The sequence below is a fragment of the Oratosquilla oratoria genome, chromosome 18 (genome assembly GCF_046742065.1).
Source record: "Oratosquilla oratoria isolate Oo_2021 chromosome 18, ASM4674206v1, whole genome shotgun sequence".
In the NCBI taxonomy this organism is placed as follows: Eukaryota; Metazoa; Arthropoda; class Malacostraca; order Stomatopoda; family Squillidae; genus Oratosquilla; species Oratosquilla oratoria.
Window position 1 is genome coordinate 3,023,561 of NC_134794.1, and position 24,619 is coordinate 3,048,179.

The following is a 24,619-nucleotide window of genomic DNA, read 5'->3' on the forward strand; positions in this document are numbered from 1 at the left end:
GAAGAAAGACTAGTAAAAGAGGTATGGAAGGCAGATGTGGAGGGAGTGAACATGAGGGGACGTCCTAGGATGAGGTGGATGGATGGGGTGAAGGGGGCTTTGGGGAAGAGGGGAATGTCTGTTGAGGAAGGACGGGAGAGGACAGAAGACAGGGGTGAATGGAGAATGGTTGTATATGGATGATGTTGTGATGCATGAGGTGGAATGGGTGGGGGGATGGGGGGTGAGGTAGTATGTGTGAGCAAAATTTGACGCAGCCCAAAGGGATTTCTCCCCATCTTCTCCTTTTATGCATGGGGGAACGGAGAGGGGGGGTCACCGATTTAATGAAGCGGCCTTACTGTGGATGTGCTGTGTCTTGCGACACTGCTTCTGACTCAGGGCAGTGGACAGGGTGCAGGGATGACCCGTCATCCAGGAGGTGCTAAGATAAGAGGGAGGGTGGAGGGGTGTGGAGTGTATTCAGGGATGGAATGGGTGGGAATGATTTTATGCCTTTTCCTTTTTGGCTACCTCCCTTGTAAGGGGGAAAAAGCCTTGGTATATGTATGTATGATGAATTTCAAATGACATTCAATCAATCCACTGTCTCAAGACACCTCTTATAGGAGACCTATGGCTACTAGATAACTGGCAACAGCCAATGGACTGGCCCACATGTTACTCATTGGAGAAATACTATATGCCATCTCAGGATGGCTTGGGTGGGTGAGTGTAGGATGAAGTGTTCTGTATGTTCTGTGTGTTGATTGCATCAGGGTTCATTTAAACCTATTCTGTGTTAATACTGTTACTATGCTGTAAAATACATCTGTGTGAGAGAACCTGGACAACAAATTGATTGACTGAACACTTATAACAAGTTTGAGACTACTACAGACTGTAAGTTGTGGAGTTTATTTCTGAAATGTGGACTGGTAAATTATAATATTGTTCTAAGGATTTATGCATTAAAATAGGTACATACACATACACATACCAAAGGGTTTTTCCCCCTTACAAGGAAGGAAAGAAAAAAAGAAGAAAAAAAAAAAAAAAGACACGAAATCCACAAATAACCGTGTAAATAACAATTCTAGGTGCAATCACCATCTCTGTGTACTGTACACCTAATACAGTATCTCCATTGTAAAATATGAACCACTTCCCCCATTACAATCTCTTGCAACTATTTCCTAGAAAATATAAATATGATCATACCTGTGGTTGCAGTGCTCTTAATGAGGGCAGTTTAAGGAGGAGTTTTGTGAAACGATCTGGTGAATCATGATATGTGTCTTCAATATAGTGTTTCAATTCAAGGGCTGCTCTCTCTTGTACACGTTCTATTTGACCTCTCTTACCACTTGTGACATTTTCTGGAAAACAAGAAATCTATACCAACTGTTTCGATTAAAGAAAAAAATATATATTAATGAATAAATATATAAATAAATAGAATTAAAAAACACTATAAGAATCTTGAGATTCATAGTGATGGACATTGTTTTCTACAAACATAAAACTGACTGAAGAAGTATCAAAGTACCATAAGTGAAGAGAGCAATAGTCTTGAGGTAGGCATATTCATGATCATCTGGCTGTAGACGCCCCATTGCTGCAACGAAGTCTTGCAGTTTCCCTATATGCTCACTAACCTGGAATTACAATGAAGTGATGTGAAAATTTATCACTTTTTTCAGCTACAATTTACTTACAACTCAGGTCTCAAGAATAATTGCATTATCCTTTGTATGTATATCATATTAAATTCAACAATCCTACAGATCAGTCACACAGCATTTTTTCATATTCAGAAATAAAACTCCATTCATCAAGAAATGCTGAGCTACTCAGGAAAAAAAGGAAAAGTAAGGACAATTTTCTCTACATGAAAGGCATATAGTTTGATGATACAAAAAGTATGAAAAAATGATCAAAATGCTTTACAAAATCAAGTTTACCATACGAGTGACAGCAGCACCAGTCTTGCGTATGGCAAGGAAAATAACTACACTCCCACTTGTTCAAATAAACAATTAAAAAATGGATTCGTTCCTAGTCTGTTCCTGGTCACCACCATTGTCATGTGTCATTCCTTGCCATCTTGTTACTTCTTTTCATCATGCCTCCCAAGCCCCAACTAGCATCATTATCATCATCATCCTCAACCACAGATGCTTCGCTTACTCGACCTGCCTTGTCCCTAGATGCTCAAACAACTCATCCTGTGTCATCCCAGACTCATCCAGTAACTCACCCTGCCTCGTCTACTTCACCCCAGGATTGAGAGGAGGCAAGCTGAACAGCTGTGAGTCGCATGACATCCTGCCTCTCTCCTCCCTCTCCCCAGCAACATGCAAAGCATCAGAATATGTGCCTCACTACAGTTATTTGTTTGTTTTAACTTTTGTGCATAATCACTGAGTACACACAAGTTTGAAGTTCATCTATCTATTATTGATATTATAATTGTAGATTTAAGTGCTGAGCTTTACTATTTGTCTAGTACTTACTTTAGGGTTATTTGGGGGCTCCCAGAACACATTTCCACATTTTCTTAAAGTCTTTATGGAATGAATTGCTTCAATATACGAATGATCAAAATACCAAAGTGTTTAAAAGTACATATCCCTTTCATATATACGGCATTCTCTGTATTCTCTTCATCTTTCCCTTACTGCCTTCACTTCCATTAACATTTGTCTGGACCCTTTACCTCTTCTTCTTCACCTGATTCACCCTCTCACTTTCTTCACCTCCTTTCAAAATATCTTTTCATTCAATTCAATATTCTGTCAAAAATTCCTACCACATTTTACATCTGCTCTTCTCTTTGCCTCCCTCATCTTATATTTTGATTTTACTCTCTTCTTGTACCTCACATATGCTTCCCTAGTTCCATCTTGCAAACCATTCAACATACATTTGCTTTTTCTTTTCTGCCGCCACTTATGCCCCTTCATCCCATCGTTTGCCAATCTTTACTTCTGTTCACTCCCATTCTCCTTTGCCCGCATACAATTTTTTTTTAACTTTATCCCTTTCTCTTTGGGATATGCAGACATTACAAAATATGGTAAAGAAAGGCACAAGAGGATTTTGGTTATGATGTTGAATAACTGAAAATGTGTGGAGTAATATAGTTGGAGAAAAATGTACAACTAAAGCAACAACCAGTTCCATAAGAGGTATGGGGATACACTAATGAGGAACTGGTAGTATTATTGGGAAACAAGTGCATTTTTGCATGGTTTAAACATAAAAGAATGAAAAGGTTGAATGTGATGAGAGGGACACGGGTGAAGATGTATTCCTTCTCTTCCATGCCAAGCAACCCCATTTTGCTGGTTATGTCTAATTGCTGAAAAAAAAACTACTTGTATCAAAATTTTAGTTTTCATTATAAATTTTTATCTAGTACAAATCAAAACAAACATACCACTTTGAGCCGAGATGGGGTGAGTTTGTCATTAGCAGCAGCTTGTGTAAGATGTGACACAATGGCTGTGAGGATTGTGTTGAGGGACATAACTCGAGCACACTGTGCCATGCCAAGTGTGAACAATTCTGACCAACATCCTCGAACTAACGACACCTGAATCTCGTGGCTAGAAAAGAGAAAACAGTATATTATTGGCGTTAAGATCATGTAACAAGGACAAATTCTGAACCAACTAATGAAATTTTGTTCAAGGTATGAATTAGCTATACAGATATCTCATCTACAAAATGTATCTTTTTGTCTAATGACCAAACAATTTGAGAGAAAAAAAAAAAAAAAAAATTACATTTTAGTACTGATTCATATAATTTCATAACATTTTCCCTAAATAAGTAAATAAGGGTTATCTAAATGAGTAGTGCAACAAAGAAAAACATAAAATGAAATATAGTATAATGGGTTCTACTGAATGGTCCAAAAATATTTAATCTATGCATTCACATGTGCAAGATGCATTTGCCATATACCAAAACTCACTCTAGTAGGATTTTTGTTGTTACACAGAATATGGTTGTCACAATAGTATAGGGGGTCCTCAAGTTACAACGGAGTTACATCTCTTTGCCATGTCGTAATCCAATTTTTGGTATTGGTCAGAACCAGCCTAAGTACATTCCACAATGATTGCTTTCCTTTCCTTCAATGTGCTATCAGAAGAATCTGCCTTAACCCCTTCAATATGGGCCACATCGCATGTCTGGCAGCATTAGCTGCCAGACGTGCGATGTAGCGTCATAATACTCGCATTATAAAAAATAAAGTCACTGCTCCATTGCTCGTTCTCTTTCACCTGTGAATTTTGATAACCATAGAAAATATGATGAAGCCAGTTTACAGAGTATGGGGGTCACGCAGGTACGACTACAATAAATATAATCAAGACGCCGACGTTGGCATCCTCACGTACCCACTTGCTCCTCATGACGCCTACGTAGGCGTCACCATATGGAAGGGGTTAAGCTTGGGAGCCATCATGAAGGGCAAAAAGTTCCCAAGAAAGCAACATAAACATCCCATAAGTCGGCATAATTGTGGTGCAGTCCATGCCAATTTAGGAGACTTTCAAATTTTTGAGTCATACCTCTGGTAACCCTATTTCTATCCAAAATAGTTTTAAACAATCTACCTTATTTTACTGCTGCAGAAAATTCCTTCTTGTTTAATGTAGAAGTGCTTGGAGGCTTAAAGACTTGAATTGGCACTTTTTTCTTTTAATTATGCACACTTGAAAGACATGAACCTTGATTTATTTTGCTCTACTACAACTTTTTGAACACTTAAATAAATTTAAAATTGGAGAATGGCATCATTGTCACTATACACTGTAGGTTGTTAACCATCACTGTCAAAGATACTTTCTGACAGTTCTGAAGAGGGTTCATTGAAAAAATAGCTGAATGATTCAATGCTGATGGAAAACTGGCTAAAAAGGACTAGCCTTGCCGACTAATGAATAATTACAATTTATAGAATGCCAACTTATGGGTGGATTTATTGTAGTAATCTGAAATGGCAAACAAGTGGGACTGACCAAAGCTTCTTTCCTTAGTCTATCATTGCATGATGACATACGAGTTGCTCCGCTGCACTCTAAACTAGTTCTTTGTATTACAAAAAAAAATAAATAAATAAATAAATAAAATCATCATCATCAACTGGGGGTACACACCAAGGAGTGCAATGCTTTACTTGCACGCCAGTGCCAGTCTCCACAGTGTCTCTGAGCAAGCTCCCATGCAGATATCCTTCCCACTCCAAACAAGTCTCAACAGGTTCATTTAACTTGCTCCAGCCATGAATTCTGTGAGCATCCCCTTCATCTCCTCCATTGTGGATTGTCTCTTGTGGAGACAACCCTGTGAGTAGGATCTACATCAGGGAAATGTGGAGATGTTCGGATAGTTGTCACATTCCTTCCAGATGGGGATTACCAGACCTCTTTTCCAGTCAGAGGGAATGGTTTTAGACTGCCAGTGTACAGAACCATATGGAACCCACATATCTAACTTCCAGCTTTCAGCAACTCCACATTAATGTTGCAAATGCCAGCTGCTTTTTTTCACCCTCCAACTAACAGCCTCTTTGACCTTTTTCACAAAGGGTGGAGATTCATCTATCAGTGGATCAGCAATCACCACCCAAACATCGCTGAGGGGATGCTGTCTGCTTCGAGGGTCATCCATGAGCAACTACTAAAAGTATTTAGCAATGGGGCTACATACCTCCATGCCTAACACTAGCTCACCATCAACTGTTCAAACTGTGACCCTATGGCTGGCAGATTTGGAGTGGAGTTTCTTCAAGGCTCAGTAAACAGGTCTGAGGTCATTTGCATTAAAATGGCCCTCAACATCTTCAGCGATTCCTCTGATGTATCTCTCCTCATACATCGTCATGAGAGCTCTAGCTTGCTGTTTCTGAGTCCTGTATTGGTCCAGGTCCCCAGCCATTCTGGCAGCATATCCCAATTTAAGTGTGTATATGTTTTTCATATATTTACTTAGTTGAAAGTGATGGCTAGTCATGCATGTATTTCTTAAAGGTATTTTTCATATGTCTTAGTATGGTCTTATTCTCTTTTGAAAGGAAGTTCATGACTTCACTGTAGGTAATTATTTTTGCTAGACTGTGATTTTGGGTCCAAAACCCTTCTTTTGTAGTTTGGATTCTTCTTTCTCTGTATTTAGGGTAAGAATGTTTTTGGTGCATTGTATGATAGGATTTAATTTTATTTGCTTGTTTTTGTACTTTGCTCTTCACTTGGGGAGGTAACCAGGGCACCTCCAACCTTGGTATGTGATGATTTGCTGCATACCTGGGAGACCCTCCAACCACAGTTTGTGGCATTTTGTCACATGTGTTTGTGGTTTGAATGACCCAATTACAGTACTAGGGTTCTGGTTGGAGCTCTCCTTCCAAACCTCTTATGCCCTGCTTTTTATATGAGGAAAATATAGAATAGAGGATCCTTAGTCCCCTTATTCCATCCCATTTAGTCACCTTTTATAACACACACAAGAACATGGTGACAGATTTCTTTCCTCCCACTAGAGGGGTATCAGGAAAATATAGTGTCAAAGAAGTGGTAAAGGACAGGTTTAAGGGAACAGCATAAAGGTGGGACAGCAGTAGTATGAAAGTATATCACAATTCTTTTTTGAGTAGATACTCTAAATAAACTTTTCCACAGGCAAATGATGCATGGCTCTATTCTGTTGAGGCACCCCAAAATAGTTCCTAAGGTATTGGCTGCATGTTACCATTCAGTCAATATTCCAGTATGAAGATATATGAGTACAGACACTGATTAAGAAATATTGACAATACTCACCTTAGTAATTGAAAAGCTGGGATGTTCCTAACCCAGTGAACCGAGAGGAAGAGAAGTCTGGAGGCTGACTCACAAATGTAATGCACGTTGAGGTAGGAGGGCATTGGGGATGGGGCTGTCAAATTGAATGGCACTAATGTGTCTGAGAGAAGAGGTCCTTCCAGTTCAAAAGGTGTGTCACTGTCCTCACATTCTCCATTTTCTGAGCCATTTACCTTTTAATAGAAGGGGTCATTATTGTTATTAAAATCATCAGTTAGATAATGTACATAATTTTTTTTATATGAATTTCACAAAAAAGTAAATAATTTCTATATAACAATAAAACTTAAATTGGAATGCAAGTAATTATGGAAAATATGAAAAATCAAAACCAAAGTACATTATTTCTGAGCACCTATTTCCATATAAAGATCCATAAATATTTACATGCACCATAAAATAAATTTCTTTTCACTTGTTACAGCAGGCTCACTTCATTACCCAATTTCTATATTAATTTTCTTAATACATTATTATTTCATAATATTACACTCTAGTTAACTGTACTTCCTATATCCCAAAAGGTTTCTACCCCTTATAAGGGAGATAACCAGCCAAAGCATGTACTTACATCCGCCTACCCTACACCCATCTAACACCCAAATGTTTCCCTTCCACATTAGCTCCTTGTGGATGAAAGTCCACCCCCACACACTGCCTGGGTTAGAAGCAATTCAGCAAGACAAAGTGCATCCACAGCAGGGCCTGACAGCCAAAGCTGGTTTACCCCCACTGGTTCCTTTATGTGGCAACCATCTCCTCATCCCATAATGCTATACATAAGACAAGGAGAAATCCCTTTGGGCAGCACCAATTTATGATCTCTTTATAACCATTCTCCACTCACATTTATCTCTTGCCTTCTCTCTTCCCTGCTCAACAGATATTCTGCATTTACCCAGGAATCCCTTCACCCCATCCATCTCATTCTTGGTCTTCCCCTAAGTTCACTTCATCCACCTCTGCCTTCCACACTTTTTTGCTAGTCTTTCCTCACTTATTCCTTCCATGTGCCCAAACCATCCTAATGATCTTTCATCAGCCCTATCTGCCAGCTCCCTTTTCAACCCCCGCTCTTCCTCACTTTGTCATTTCTCACTCTACCCATCCTCATAACCCACATTATACTTCCCTAACACTTCATCTCAAGCACATTTAAATTCCTCCTTTCTGCCTCCCTTACAATCAAAGTCTCTGCCCTGTACAGTGTCATAAGCACAATCATCTATTCATAATCTTCTCTTTACATTCACCACCAAATATCTATCTTCTCATGACACTTTCCATTTCCACAAGACATATACATGCTTCCTTCACTTTGACCTCACAACTCCATTCCCTCTACTACAATCAATCAATCAGTCCATTGCCCTTGGCCTCTCTTGCAGAAGACCTGCAGTCTTCTGGTAACCAGCAGTGGTATGGTCCCCACTCAGAGTGAAGGATATAAACAAGATAGAGAAAATACAAAGGCCAGCAACCAAACTGGTCCCCAGCTTGGCAGATAAACCACATGAGGAAAGACTAACAGCATTGGGTCTGCCAACTTTGAAAGATCGAAGAGAAAGAGGAGATATTACAGTATTCAGATCACTATAAGGGATAGGTTACACTGACAGGAGAGAACATAAGAATGAGGAAGACCACAAGAGACCATAAGGCCTACACTGAGCAGATCCAGGTCCATTACCACCTATCATCTCTATCCATAAAGTTATCTAACGTTCTCTTACAACCAAAAGTTTCAGGCCTCTCAATATGGTTACCAAGTCTATTTCATTCATTAACCACTCTACTGGTAAACCAGTTCTTGCCTTATTTCCTTCTTAAATCTAAATATGTCCAATTTAAATCCTTTACTATGAGTCCAACCCAGTTGTCTTAACATGATGGGTTAGTCTGCATCACCTCTGTTGAATCCCTTCACCCATTTGAATACACCTATTGTATCACTCCACACTCTATGTCTTTCTAGAGAGTGCAAGTTAAAATCCCTAAGCCTGTCTTTATAGGGTAAATTTCTGAGCCCATGTATTATTTTGGTTATTCTCCTCTGTACTAATTCTGGTGAATTAATATCCGTTCTATAGGACGGAGATCAAAACTTTACTTGATAGTCAAGGATGCATCTATCACCAGATAGTTTAATAACTGCATCTGCATTTTTATTTGTAATAGTCCTAGGAATAAATCTTAATGCTTTGATTTGTTCTTGGCACTAATGTACTGATTCCTGGATTTAACGTCAGGACTCACTAACACTCCCTAGTCTTTTTCATGTTTTTTCTAAAATGGCATTATTTAAGCTATACCAGTTTTCTGGGTTGTGTAAAATCTACATTTAACACACTGCACTTTGAGATATTGAAGTTCATTTGTCATTTATCTGAACACGCAAACAATTTAATTTGTTAAGATCTTCCTGTAGTATCTCAGCATCTTCCCCCCAAACTAATATGGCATCCTATTTTAGCATCATCCACAAACTTACTAAATGCACACTATCAATCCCATTGTGCAATTCGTTAATATACATAATGAACAAAAGGGGAACTATACAGGCACTCCTCCAGTCCTCTGGCACTCCACTCTCTCTTAAACAAACATAAAATAACCTCACCAGCCAGTCCATCATCACTGTACCTCCTTTTTTTCAGACATTCTGCATGGTATCCATTCAACCCAGGTGCCTTACCTGCTCTCATTATCTTAACAGCTGCCTTCACTTCATCTTTCCTTATTTCTCCTCCATTTTCCTCACTCATCACTCTCATTTTCTTAGCACTTCCCACTACAACTACCTTTCCCTCCCTATCCTCCTTCACATTTAGCAACTCCCTAAAATACTCTGTCCACCTTCCTCTCACTGCCTTCTCTTCCATTATCATCTCTCCATCTGCACCTTTCACCTTTTCTTCTCTACTTGATTTGCCTCCTCTTCCTCTCTTAATTTCTTTCCAAAACATCTTTTTATTGCTTTCAAAATTTTCTGTCATACTCTTACCCCATTTTACATCTGCTCTCCTCTTTGCTTCCTTTATCTTATGCTTTATTTCTCTTCTCTTTACTTTGTACCTCTCATACGATTCCCTAATCCTAATTTGTAACCAATCTACGAAAGCCTTCTTCTCCTCTATACCTTTATTTGCTTCCTCATCCCACCACTCACTACCCTTCCTTCTATTTCCTCCTGTCCTCCTTGTTCCATACACCATCTTTGCACATCTTATGACTCCCTCCTTGAACCATCCCATTCCTCCTCCACTCCTAGTTCCACTCTATCCTTCACTTCCTCCCACTCCTCTCTCAGCATCTTATACTCCTTCTCCTTTTCTTTCTCATTTAAGCAGTTCACTCTAATCACCTCCCTACCTTCTGCCCTTTTCCTTTCTCCACCTATCCTCCACTCTCAACTTACCTTCCACCAAAAAATTATCTGATATTCCCCCACTCTCTCCCCTTAGAACATGTACATCCTTAACTCTTCCTACTATACTCCTGGTTACCACTATATAGTCCATTAATGCTCTATCTACCACCCATCCACCACCCTCTCCCATGTATATTTATCCTCGACTTTCTTCCTAAACACTGTATTTGCTATCAACAACTCTCTTTTGAGACACATCTCCACCATCAACTCTCCACTACGATTTTTTCCTGGGACTCCATACTTCCCAATCACTCCATCTATTGGTTCATTTCCTACCCTAGCATTAAGGTCTCCCAATACAACTACATTGACATTTCTCCCTAATCCCTCTATGCACTCATTTAAATCTATCCAAAAAGCCTCCCTTTCCTCTACACTCTTCTCACTACCAAGCCCATTTGCACTTACAAAAACCCACATCTCCCTTCCAAGCTTCACCTTCATCCACATTAACCTTGAAGAAACCTCCTTCCACTCCACTACACTCTTACCTATCTCTTCACTTACTAATACAGCCACCCCTTCTCTCCTTCGTCCTCTCTTCAATCCTCAGAACCTCCCAACATCCCAAACTCACACTCGCCCCTCCCTTTCATTTTTGTTTCACTCAATGCCAACACATCAATCTTTCTCACAAACATACTGCCTATCTCTTTCCTTTTATTCTCATCTGAACCACATCCACACACATTAAAAGACCCAAACCTTAGGGTATTGGTTGGATAACTCCTAGACCCTCTTATGCCTTTACTTTTTTTAGGAATATACCCTTTGGGGCTACAGGTCAAAATGGGTCAAAATGAGCATTGCTCTAGTCCCGTAAAATACAACTAGGTAGCAGGATTCCTAGTCCTATCCCCATCCCGTTTTTTGTCGCCTCGTAGGACTCAAAGGGGAAGACTTGGTGGCATCATTCTTTTCCCCCACCACAGGGTTAGGTGAAAAAAGGAAATGAATATTCAGAGAAATGGAACAGGACAGTAACAAGGGGTGGGGGAACAGCATAACAGAGGGGCAGTTGCTGTATAATAAAAATGTTATCATTTCTCTATGAACAGAGATTTCCTCCATCACAGACAAAATGATATGTGACTTTGGTCCATAGGGGCACCTCATATAGACCCTAAAGTATCAGCTGCATGCTATTTTGTCACAATAACATGCAGCCAATACCAGATGGGGAAAGGCTAAAATTTAATTATGATAATTGTAAATTAAGGATATAGACTAAGTTGGCATATAAATTTGAGCCTTGGTGTGATAAACTGGAGAGTAGCTGCTATTTTCCTGTATACTACAATTAGCTAAATACATTGACAAAAACTAGCATGAAAACATACCCTTGGATCCTGATCAAGTGCCTTGGTATATCTTTCTTTGGTGGGTGTATATTTCTCTTCTGTATCACCATTGGTAGATGGGAGATCATGGTCTTCTCGGTCAATTTCACCATTTATTTTTACTGACCATTCTGTCAAAGATTTCAAGTTGTAGAAATATTTAGAATTGTACCTCAATAACATGTTGAAAACTCTTTACAATGATAATAATAAAAATTATAATAATAATAATAATAATAATAATAATAATAATAATGTGGATAGGAGGTAAGGGAACATTCGTCACAATGTATACACAATAATAATAATAATAACAATAATAATAATGCTAACACTAATAATCATAATCATACCAATAACAATAACTGTTGCCTTAAGTTTCATTACATGGATAACTCACAGCCACACAGTAGCTGACAACAGTCAAGACCCTCCTACAGATCTCTTTGGGAAAAAAAAATCTAGATTGTTGTATGTGTTATATTGGTGTGGGAGTATTTCTACGTCACTGGGTGAAAGTGAAAGGTGGGGAGCAGTTGCCAGTTGTTAGTTCTTCATGTGTAAAAAAAGATATAGGAAAGACAGTTGAAGTTGATAGAGATCTTGAAGTAAATAGCTTACATAGTCAAACCCTGTGGACAAATAATCTAACAAACACGGATTTCTTATACAGTACTTCAACACTGGTAACACAATATCCTAAATTCGTGGATTATCACTAATGCATGATTCATACCCAAGAATCACAAAACTCAGGCTGCTTAGAGAAGGTTTAAATACTTCCTTCAATTACTTAAGAGGAGACAAGAGTGTGGGGTGGTGAGGGTAGGGTAGGGTTTTGGGGGTTTGGAATGTTTTAATTGGCCACAGGATATTATGTTCGATTTCATGTCATGAGTTCGCCTAGCAATTTTGTCAGTATAATACTGAAATATTCTATATATATTTACCTAGTTGTATCTTACAGGAAGGGGAGCTATGCTTGTGGTGCCCCATCTTCATATCTTGCAGTGTCTAGTTTGCTCTTAAATTCGTGTATGGGTTTTGCACATACATTTGTTTTGTCCAGTTTGTTCCAGATGTCTACCACTCTGTGTGGAAAACTTTTTTTTTTCAGGTCTCTTCTATAACTATCTTTTTGATATTTTTTTATGTCCTTGTGTGTTTCTCTTGTCCCAATTTAGTACGTCCTCTCTGTCAAGGAGTTCCGGGCCTCTCATGATTCTGTAGAAGGTCAGTAGGTTGCCTCTTTCTCTTTCTTCCAAATTCAGTAATTTCAATTTAGCCAATCTCTCCTCATATAACAGGTTTGAAAGTGTTGGGGCCATTTTCATGGTTGTTCTTTGGATTCTTTAAATTTTCTTTATATTCTTTTTGGTACTGGGTGGGTGACCATAGTATTCCAGCATACTCCAGTCTAGGCCTTATTAGTAAGACTAATATTTTTTTAACCATTTCTTCACCTAACTAGGTAAAAGTCACCTTTATTGATCTAACTAAGTTGTAGGATTCTCCAACAATTTTGTTTGTTTATCAGGGGACAAGTAATTTGAAATTATTACTCCCAGGTCTTTTTCAGATCCCACTTTCTTTACTTCCTTTATTGCAATTGTATATTGTCCTGATATTCTTTTTTTACTTTTCCTAAACTCCATTATGCTACATCTCTTAATGTTGTCTACTTCCCACTTCTGGCTCCATTTCCAAACCTTGTTTAGGTCTCTCTGTAGTGATTCACAATCCGTTTCAGTTTTCACTTTCCTCAACAATTTAGCATCGTCTGCAAAGAAGCTCATGTAACATTCCACATCTTCATCCATGTCATTCACATAAATAGCAAACATTATTGGACCCAATACTAATCCCTATGGAACTCCACTAATCACCTCCTCCCAACCTGAACACTTTTCTCTGAGCACTACTCTCATTTTTCTACCATGTAGGGAATCCTCCATCCAGTTTAGTAGGTACCCCACCTATGTTTTCCAGTTTTTTAATATTTTTTGGTGTGGTACTTTGTCAATGGCTTTTAGTAAATCTAGGAAAGCACAATCAGTCCATCCATCCCTTTCTTGTATTATATCTATTAGTCTTGAGTAGAAACATTAAATTTGTAGCACTGTCTGAATCCAAATTGTCTCGAGTTTATCATATTGGTTTCTTCCAGATGTTTTATCCATCTATTCTTGATAATTTTTTCACAAATTTTAGCTACAGTGCTTGTTAGGGAGACTGGTCTGTAATTTGTTGGTTCTTTGTTTCCTCCTTTATATATTGGTACAATGTTGAAAATTTTCCAGTCTATTGGTATTTTTCCTTCTTAGAGTGAGCAACTTTATGTTGTATATTTTGTCTAATAGTTCTTCATTACATTCTTTTTGTATCCAATTTGCAATTCCGTCTGGGCCATGTTATTTCCTAATGTCAAGGTTCATTAAGTGATCTGTTATTTCTTTTTGTGTTATTATTTCACTTCACTTCCTTCATCCCAATGCTGTACTTTTGCTCTAGGAAAACTGACTTCAAGTGATTATTCATGACTTCAGCCATTCTTAGATCCACTGTGTATTCTGTATTTCCTTAGTGTAGTTTCACCATTTCCTGTTTATTTTTAAGTTTACCATTCATATATCTATTGAATAGTTTGGGTTGATCTTTACATTTTTCTATTATATATTTCTTGTAGTTTCTTTTTCCTCTCTCTGCACTTTTACATATTAATTTCTATGATTGATATATACTTGCCATTTTCCATCTTTTTTTCATCTATTCTCCATCTTTTCCAAACTTTCTCTCTTCTATATTTCGCCTCACTGCATCTTCTGCTGAACCAGCACTTAATGTACACCTTCTCTTGCTTCTGTCTTGGTACATATCTATTCACTCCTACATTAAAGATTTCCATTAAGATTGTCCATTTTTCTTCCACTTTTGTCTCTTCCATGTAGAATTTTTCCCAATTAGCATTTTGAAAGAATTTCTTAAGTTTTTCAAAGTCCATTTTCTTATACATCAATCTTCCTTTTCTGTATTTCTCATTTCTCTATATACTTCTTCCTTTAGTTCAGCCTCTATTAGTATGTGGTCATTCTTTCCAAATGGTGTCTTGTATTAAATTTTATCCACAATTTCAGGTTCTGTTGTAACTATTAAATCCAGCCTCAATGGTTCTCCATTACTTCTATATCTGGTATTTTCATTTACCCATTGTGTCATTGTATGTTCTATGGTCATGTCAAGTAATACATTTCCCCATAGATCCTCTCCACCTTTCACTTTCTTCTCTTCCCAACAGATTTCTTTGCAGTTAAAATCTCCCATAAGTACCAGGTTACCTCCATCCTTCAGTATCTCATTTAATGAATGTCTTTTATCTTCTAAAATTTTTGAATGCTTGCCCTCTGTCCAAGAGCCCATTTTTGTGGGCACATAAATCACCACAAACTTTCTACTTTTCATGTTGCTGTCTTCAACTTTTATCATGATCATTTCCACACTGTCTTTATCCTCAGTAACCTTCATCACATTCATTTATTTATTTTTTGGCCAAGAACATGATTCCTCCACCCTGTTTCTCATTTCTGTTTTTGTTCCAATAATTGTATAACCCATGTCCAACACTATTAGGTAGTAGTGGACCCCTTAATTTCATCTCCACAATTCCCATTATCTCTGGTTTCTCTTCTGATAGGTAATCATTTAGTTAATTCAATCCTAAGATTAATCTGTCTAAATTAGTATAGGCCACTTTTAATTTTTTTCCTTCTCCATCCTGTTTTCCATTTCTTTTGTTTCACTTACCTTGATGTACCATTTTCTCAGCCTCATATCTATGACCCTCCAATGGAACTCCTTGCTTTTGGTCTCCATTATCTTTGGATTTTTTCCTTAGCTTCACCTCTTAGCATCTTCTCTTTTTCTATTTTCTCAACATTCATTTCTCTTTCTATCCATATATTATAGTGTTCACTCTTTGCTAACTTGCTTGGTATTGCTAATATGTATTCTGCTACCATTTGTGATCTTAGTTTTATCTTTTGAGGTCAATTTCCTTCTTTAGAATATTGTCCCATTCTATACCCTTCTGTTGGACAACTAAAGCATCTAGACAGCATAATCTACCTATCTACCCTTCATCTATCGGCTCTCGCATATATGCACATGCTATGCTATGCATATCGCTGCACCACACATCGAGAGTGAGATGGTATTCCTGATCTCACATCCCCACAAGGGTCAAGCACACAGTCAAGTCCATTGTTCATTATCAAAGGGTGTGACCTCTCAAACGCATGCAGCTGGGTCACCAACCCTGATGCCTGCCAACCATGATATTGCCACTAAAGAATAAATATGCCTTAAAGCTATATTCTCCTGTCCAAACTCGGACACATTGTAAAATATCACAAAACTATGTATCATCTTCTCCTTAATTATATAGATCATGTAAAAACCATTTACAGTGAATGTATAGTCTCGCTGGTAAACAGCATTTATGTATGTAAATACCTCATCAGCAACCTTGCATGATCCCATGTATATAAGGTTTATGCTCTCTGCGAGAGCGGGAATTTTTACACAATAAACGACAGGAGAACCCAGCTTGTCTCGCCTCCTAAAAAACGCTCACCATCTTCAGCCGCTTCTACCTAACTTCTACCTAACTTTCCAATGTGTTGTCTTGAACCTCCAAGCAACACTTCTTCTATATCTTTACTTCCTGGTCATCATCTAGTGCTTCTTTTAGAACTGTTATTGCTATTTCTTTTTCTGCTTTTTCTCTCATGTACCTCACCAGACCATGTTCTTCCTTTAATCCACATACAATACCTTTTTTTCTATCCACTGTATCTCTGACCCAATTTGCTTTTTCTTTGATTACTTGAATAATTGTGTTCTTTGCATTTTCCTGCATCTGTTGTTGTACCATTTCTTAAAAGCCATCTCTTTGTTTTCTCTGTTTTCATTCCATTTCTTAAACTTCTGCAAATTTTCTTCAACTGAGTTTTCTTCAATTCTTTCAGACATTACCTGTATTTTGTGATTTACCTCTTTTTTTAAGTTCTCACTATTGGTAGTATCATTGATTTTTATCTTTTCATTTTCACATCTAACCTCAATTAGATCTTTTTTTTATTTCTCTTAGCTCATTATTTAGTTTGGAATTTATTTCCTTTAGTTCACATATCTCATTGTTAGTTTCGAAAAGGCCTTTCTTTAAATTCACAATCTCTTTCCTTAGTTCCATGAATTCTTCTCCCACAAGTTTCTATTATCTCCTTTTCCATGTCAAAAATTTGACACAAATTTCTTCTTTCATACTTACCAAAACCAGAAAAAGGGTCTTCGTTCTACAATCTGATCAACCCTCATGGTGTTTCAAGGCCTCTGTTTACATTTAGTTTCTGCATTTGAGTTGACATTCAGCTCAAAAACATTGTTTTTATTTTCTTGCATTTTCTCTTGTTAGATCAATTTAACACTGCAGAGAAATTATTTTGGGTAACCACAAGTGCTCCCCTTCCCATTTAATACAAAACCAAGCCTCTTGTTTTCCTTGCACTAGAGAATTTTCGTCTTATTCAGCAGCCTTCAGAGCTCTAGTTGATAGGTGTTGACAGCTCGGAAGCTTGGGTGTATTTACCTAGTTGTAATATATAATACAGTATACGGGAAGGGAGCTATGCTTGTGGTGACCTGTCTGTATGTGTGTGTGTGTACAGTATTTACCTAGTTGTATCTTATGGGAAGGGGAGCTATGATCATGGTGTCCCGTATCTGTATCTCACCATATCTAATTTGCTCTTAAATTCTTGTACTGTTTTTGCACACACTATAGTTTTGTCTAGTATGTTCTATACATCCACCACTCTGTGGGGAAAGCTGTTTTATTCAGGTCTCTTCTATTACTGTCCTTTTTGAGTTTCCTTCCATGTCCTCTTGTGTATCTCTTATCCCAATTTAGTAAGTCATCTTTATCAAGGATTTCTACACTTCTCATAATTCTGTAGATGATCAACAAGTCACGTCTTTCTCTCCTTTGTTCCAGCAACAGTAGTTCTAGTTTTGACAATCTTTCTTCATATGACATTTTTATAGTGTTGGGGCTATCTTCGTAGTTGCTCTCTGGATTCTCTCAATTTTCCTTATATTCTTTTTAGTATTGGAAGACAACAGTGTCACTGTGTACTCCAATTTAGGCCATATCAGTGTGACTAGTTTTTTCTTTACCATTTCTTCAAGTAAAAGACACTTTTGTTGATTTTAGCAAGTTATTGGTTTCACTGCCAATTTTGTTTATATGTTTGTAACGGGACATAATCTTATGTGATGATCACTCCCAGGTCTTTTTCAGATACCACTTTCTTTACTTCCTTTGCACCAATTTCATATTGTCCTAATATCCTTTTCTTACTTTTTAAAAATTCCATTGTTACATCTCTTAATGTTGAATTCCACTTCCCATTTCTGACTCCATTCCCAGACCCTTTTCAGATCTCTCTGTAGTGAGTCACAGTCTGTTTCAGTACTCACTTTCTTTAACAATTTTGCATCATCTGCAAAGAAGTTCATGTAACATTCCACACCCTCATCCATGTCATTCACATAGCAAACATTATTGGAGCCAATACTGATCCTTGTGAAACTTCACTAATTCCCTCTTCCAAAGTAGAACTCTTATCTCTGAGCACTACCCTAATTTTTCTTTCATGCAAAAAGTTCTCCATCCATTTCAATAGTTTACCTTGTATCCCTCCTATGGTTTCCAGTTTTCTTGACAGTTTTTTGTGAGGAACTTTATCAAAACCTTTTTGTAGATCTAGGAACACACAATCAGCCCATCCGTCCCTTGTATTACATCTGGTAGTCTTGAGCAAAAACAGATCAAATTTGTAGCACATGATCTTCCTTGTCGAAATCTGAATTGTCTTGGATTTAGGATATTGTTCTTTTATAACTTTTTCACAAATTTTAGCTATCATCCTTGTAAGGGAAACTGGTCTGTAATTTGTTGGGTCTTCCTTACTTCCTCCTCAATAAATTGGTATGATATCAGCATTTTTCCATCTTTGAGTGAGCAATTTATTATGTTATATATTTTGTCTGTTAGTTCTTCTTTACATTCTTTTAATATCCAATTTGATATTCCATCTGGTCCATGCGATTTCCTGACATCAAGGTTAATTATTTCATCCATTATTTTGTTCCGTGTTACTATTATTTCCCTCATGGGGAAGGGTATTTCACTTTTCTCCCTTCATCTCGATGTTGCACTTTTTTCTCTAGTGAAAACTGACTTGAAGTGTTTGCTCATGACTTCAACCATTTCTGTATCTTCTATGTATTCCATGTTCCTTTGGTGTAGTTTCACTATTTCCTGTTTGTTTTTTAGTTTACCATTCACATATCTATAAAATAGTTTTGGCTGATCTTTACATTTTCTATAATGTCCTTTTTATTGTTTCTTTTTATCTTCCTGCGTATTTCTACATATTCATTCCTTTGATATATATTTGCCATTTTCTAGGTTTTTGTCTTTTTCCATCTTTTCCAGGCTTTATCTCTTCTATCTTTCACTTTGCTGCACCTTCTGTTAAACCAGCACTTAATATACACCTTTTCTTGTTTCATAAGAATCATCCATTTTTCTTCCGTTTGTGTTTATTCATTGTATAATTTTTCCCAACTCGCTTTAAGAAGAAATTTCCTAGGTTTCTTAAAGTCCACTTTACTTTACATTTGTCTTCCTTTTCTGTGTTTCTCATTTCTCTTTATATTTTCCTCCTTTACTTCTAATTCAAGTATTTTTTTTTTCTTTTAAATATACCATTTTTTTCAGTCATATCTGTAATAGAACCTCTCCAATAGAATTGCATTGTCTCGGTCTCCATTATTTTCTTGTTTTTTTCTTTAGTTTCATTTCTTAATGTCTTAATTCTTTCTCTTTCCTCTTTTTATCCATATATTTTTAAGGTGTTCGTTTCTTGCTAAGATTACTTCCGCTGCCATTTGTGACCTTAATTTGATCTTTAGTGGTCGACTTTTTCTCTTTCCCTCTGCATATTTACAGTAAACCCTCGACATAATGGATCTTCATATACCGGACAAATAATCTAACCGGACAAACCCTTGCTATAAATCCATTATAGTGAGGGATCCTTGGTTATAATGGATCTTCAGATAAAATGAAAGACCCATCCCCATATTGTCCATTATATGACAAACTTCAAGAGATAATGGATCTGTCTGGTATTTCCATCGGATATAATGACAGACCCCTGTCCCCATATCGTCCATTATATCGACGGTTTACTGTACCCATTCTGTGCACTTCCTCTATTTCCTTTTCTATTTCTTGTACTACTTTTAAAACATCTCCTGCCAATTCTTTGTCCTCATTATCTGTCAGGGACCAATTTGGGTTATGTTTTTCCTTTAGACCATATATTACTACACACTTATTTTTTGTCTACAGTGTCTTTTACTAGATTTCCTTTTTCTTTAATTACCTTAATGACAGCATCTTCAGCCTTCTCCTGCATTTGTTGATCAACTATTTTTGTCTTTTTTCCTGTCATTCCTGAGCTGTTGCAAACTGTCTTCTCTTGTGCTTTTTCCCGCTTCCATGGTCATTACTTTTATCTGTTCATCCACCTCTTTCCCTATGGTCTTGTTATTTGTATTTTCATTATTTTTCAACCTCTTATTTCCACATTTTAACTTGGCCAGTTCTTTATTTTTTTAGTGCACTTAACTCTTCTTTTATGTCCACGTTTACTTTTTTTATATCACTCACTTCCTTGTTTAGGTCTTTATTAGTCTTCCATAGATCGATAGTTTCCTGCTTCCATGATTCATTCATATTTCTTATGTCCCTATGTCTACAACTCTACTAAAGTCTTCTTTCGTTCCTATTAAACCCAGATAAATGACCCTTATCACCATTACCAAATAGAAACCTTTTCGTGCCTCTCGGTGATTGCCCTTGAGCTGGTAGATGGCTATGGGTACATGTTTATATTGTAACACGATGGATGGCCATCTTGGGGTTTCTCTGGCCCGTCATTATTTTCTTCCATTTTACTTCAATTGCACACTATTTACATTGTAATTAACCATTTCAGGTATCCACGAGCACTCCCCTTCCTGTAATTATATCACTGTTAAGATGTTTAATTTTTTTAAGGCACTTCAGGAGTTCCAATTTATGCGTCTTGGCACTATGACAAATGACGTGTGTACTGTGTATTTACCTAGTTGTATTTTATGGGAAGTGGAGTTTTGCTCGTGGTGTCCTGTCTTCATATCTCATTTTATCTAGACTGTTTTTAAATTTGTGTATCGTTTCTGCACACACCACATTTTCCTTTAACTTGTTCCAAATGTATATTACCCTGTAGGGAAAGCTGTTCTTTTTTAGGTCTCTTCTATAATTGTCTTTCTTGATTTTCTTTCCGTGTCCTCTTGTATCTCTACTATCCCATTTTATAAGATCCTCTCTTTCAATAGTTTCTATGCCTTTCATGATTCTATAGTTATCAAGTCTCCTCTCTCTCTTCTTTGCTCTAATGTCTGTAGCTCAAGTTTTGCTAGTCTCTCTTCATATGATAGTTCTTAGTGTTGGTGCCAATTTCATAATTGCTCTTTGTATTCTTTCAAGTTTTGTTATACATTTTTTTTGTACTTGGTGACCATGTCATCACTGCATACTCCAATCTTGGTCTTATCAAAGTGACTAGTATTTTCTTCACCATTTCTTCGCCCAGGTATGTAAATGCCACTTTGATTGTTCTTATTAAATTATAAGTTTCTCCATTTTTTTTCATATGTTTCTCAGGGGACATATTATTGATAATAATGACTCCCATGTCCTTCTTATTTTCTACTTTTTTAATTTCTTCCTCTCCCAATTTATATGATCCCACTATTCCTTTTTTGCTTCTTCCAAATTCCATTATACTACACTTCTTAATATTGAATTCCATCTCCCACTTCCTACTCCATTCCCATACTTTATTGAGATCACTCTGCAGCGACTCACAATCTTCTACAGTGTTCACTTTTTTCAACAATTTTGCATCGTCTGCAAAGAAGCTCATATAACTTTCAATTCCTTTATCCATATCATTAATATATATAGCAAACATTATTGGGGCCAGAACTGTTCCTTGTGGAACTCCACTAATCACTTCATCCCAATTAGAGTGTTTGTCTCTTATCACCACTATCTTTTTTCTTTCATGCAGGAAGACTTCCATCCACTTCAGCAGTTTGCCCTGCAGTTTCTAATATCTTTATCAATTTCTTATGTAGCACCTTATCAAAAGCTTTTTTCAGGTCTACAAATGCACAATCAGCCCACCCATCTCTTTCTCGTATTACATCCATTAGCCTTAAATAGAAACACATTAAGTTTGTGACGCATGGTTGTCCTTGTCTAAATCCAAATTGCCTTGGATTTAGTACATTGTTTTTTTCAAAATGCCTTACCCATCTAATTTTGATAATTTGTTCACAAATTTTAGCTATTGTACTTGTAAGAGAGAATGGTCCATAGTTAGTAGGGTCTTCCTTGTTTCCCCCTTTATATATTGGTACTATATTTGCTCTTTTCCAATCTTCTGGAACTTTTCCTTCTTTCAATGAACTGCTTATTAGACTATGTATTTTGTCTGTTAGTTCTTTCCTGCATTCTCTCAAAATCCAGTTTGCCATTTCATCTGGTCTATGCAATTTTCTGACATTGAGATTACGGTACTCAGGTGATTCATTGTTTTTTTTCCTTGTTATTTCTATCTCTTTTATAGGGGGGACTTTTCCCACTCGACATCTCTAAGTTGCATGTTCTCCCTTGTAAACACTGATTTAAAATGCTTGTTCATAATTTCTGCAATTTCTACTTCCTCTGTGTATTCAACTCCTCCTTGTCATAGTTTCTCTAATTCTTGTTTGTTTTTCAGTTTGTTGTTTACAAATCTATAACATAGTTTTGGTTGATTTTTACATTTTAATTTTTCTTTTACATCTTTTTCATATTTTCTCTTTTCTTCTCTGCACACTTGTACATATTCATTTCTATAACTAGTATATATTTTCAATTTTTCAGGTCTTTTGTCTTTCTTCCATTTTATCCAAGCTTTATCCCTTTTGTCTTTTAACTCCCTACATCTTTTGTTGTACCAGTACTTTACATATCCTTTTTCTTGTTTTTGTCTTGGAACATATTTTTCCACTCCTTTATAAATTTTTGTCAAAATATTCCATTTCTCTTTTACTGTTGTTTCCTCCTTGTGTATCTTTTCCTAGTCTGCTTTTTGAAAGAATTCTCTTATTTTATCTTTTTTTCTTCCATACATCAATCTTCCCTTTCTATATTGTTCATTTTTTTCCATTTATTTTTCCTCATTTAGTTACAGTTCAACTAATATGTGGTCACTTTTACTTATTGTCTTATATTCAATCTTGTCCACTATTTCAGGTTCTGATGTGATTATTAGGTCCAGTCTCGATGGTTCTCCCTCATTTCTATACCTAGTATTCTCTTGTATCCATTGTCATTGTATGTTTTATAATCATATCAAGTAGTACATTTCCCCATAGGTCGTCTCCACCCTTCACTGTCATCTCCTCCCAGCAGATTTCTTTACAATCAAAGTCATCAATTATAACTATTCTTCCTCCATCTTCCATTATCTTATTTAGTGTTATCCTTGTGTCTTCTAACATATTTTTGTGTTCTCTCTCTTCCCATGAAGCTGTATTAGGAGGCACATAATTTACCACAATCTTCCTGCTCTTCCCATCCCCGTCCTCCACTTCCATCATAATCATCTCTACCCTATTTTTTCCATATGTGACATTCCTCACATTTATATCCTTCTTAGTCAGGAACATAACTCCACCCCCTTGTTTTACCTTTCTGTTTCTAATCCAATAACCATATATACCATGTCCTACACTATTGGGTGGTAGTGGACCTTTCAATTTTGTCTCTACAATTCCCATTATGTTTGGTTCTTTTTCCTTCAGGTAATCATTCCATTCATTCAAGCCTGTTATTAAGCCATCTATATTTGTGTAAGACACTTTTAATTTTCTGCTACTTCCATCATGTTTTCTGTTTCCCTTCCATTTTTCTCTGCTATGAACAATTTCCTCACTTTCATATCCACTACTCTCCAATAGAATTTCTTTGTCTGACTCTGTTCTGTTCTCGTTTTTTCCCTTAGCTTCTAATCTTTTTTTCTCATCCTCTCTTTCCTCTTTATTCATCTCTCTTTTTATCCATACCTGTTTATATAGATCACTTTTTGCTAGTTTCCCTGTTTTTGCTAAGATATTCTCTGCTGTCATTTGTGACCTGAATTTAACCTTAATTGGTCTGGTCTTATCTGTATTGTATTTCCTTAGTCTATATATTTCTTCAATTTCTTTCCTTGTTTCTTGTTCATCTTCTTGAACTACTTCTAATATCTTGTTTACATTTTCCTTCTCCTCCTTTACTCTTGTATTCCTATTTGGATTATGCTTATTTTCCATCCCTAATATAATTATACATTTCTTTTTATCCGCTAAGTCTCTTACTATATTCTCCTTCTCCCTCATCACTTTAATAATTGTGTCCTTAGTTTGTTCTTTCATCTCTTGTTTTGCTATATTTCTAAATTAAATTTTGTTGTTCTCTTGGACTTTTCTCCAACCCTGTACCTCTTTTGCTATGGACTCTTTATTCTTCTTTAATTCCTCATTCTTATCCTTTACTTCTTTTAACTGTCTTTTTAATTCTTCTATTTCTTTATTTAGGTTTTGGTTCTCCTTCTTTAGTTCTTCCAATTTATCAACTCTTTGTGTAATCCATGTAAGTTGACTGAACCTAACCTCCCACTGTTTGTTCATTTTCTCTACATCTGATCCCTCATTAAATCCATGGAAATAATTATCTTCACCTTCCACTGTGCTGCTCTTACCTATATTTCTAATTTTTACAT

The 24,619-nt window shown here is 36.7% G+C and overlaps 1 protein-coding gene across 5 annotated transcripts in view; it reads right to left on the reverse strand.

The window, feature by feature from the left end:
- LOC143034985 (nuclear receptor subfamily 2 group C member 2-like) overlaps window positions 1–24,619 on the reverse strand; it is a 340,734-nt gene that overhangs the window by 8,344 nt on the left and 307,771 nt on the right. For all 5 annotated transcript variants that reach the window (XM_076201359.1, XM_076201360.1, XM_076201361.1 and 2 more), the window contains 5 exons: window positions 11,631–11,761; window positions 6,816–7,030; window positions 3,422–3,590; window positions 1,529–1,637; window positions 1,201–1,358 (listed from right to left, as the gene is read on the reverse strand). In XM_076201359.1, coding sequence (XP_076057474.1) covers window positions 1,201–1,358; window positions 1,529–1,637; window positions 3,422–3,590; window positions 6,816–7,030; window positions 11,631–11,761 — 782 coding nt within the window. The remainder of the gene's footprint in view (window positions 1–1,200; window positions 1,359–1,528; window positions 1,638–3,421; window positions 3,591–6,815; window positions 7,031–11,630; window positions 11,762–24,619) is intronic.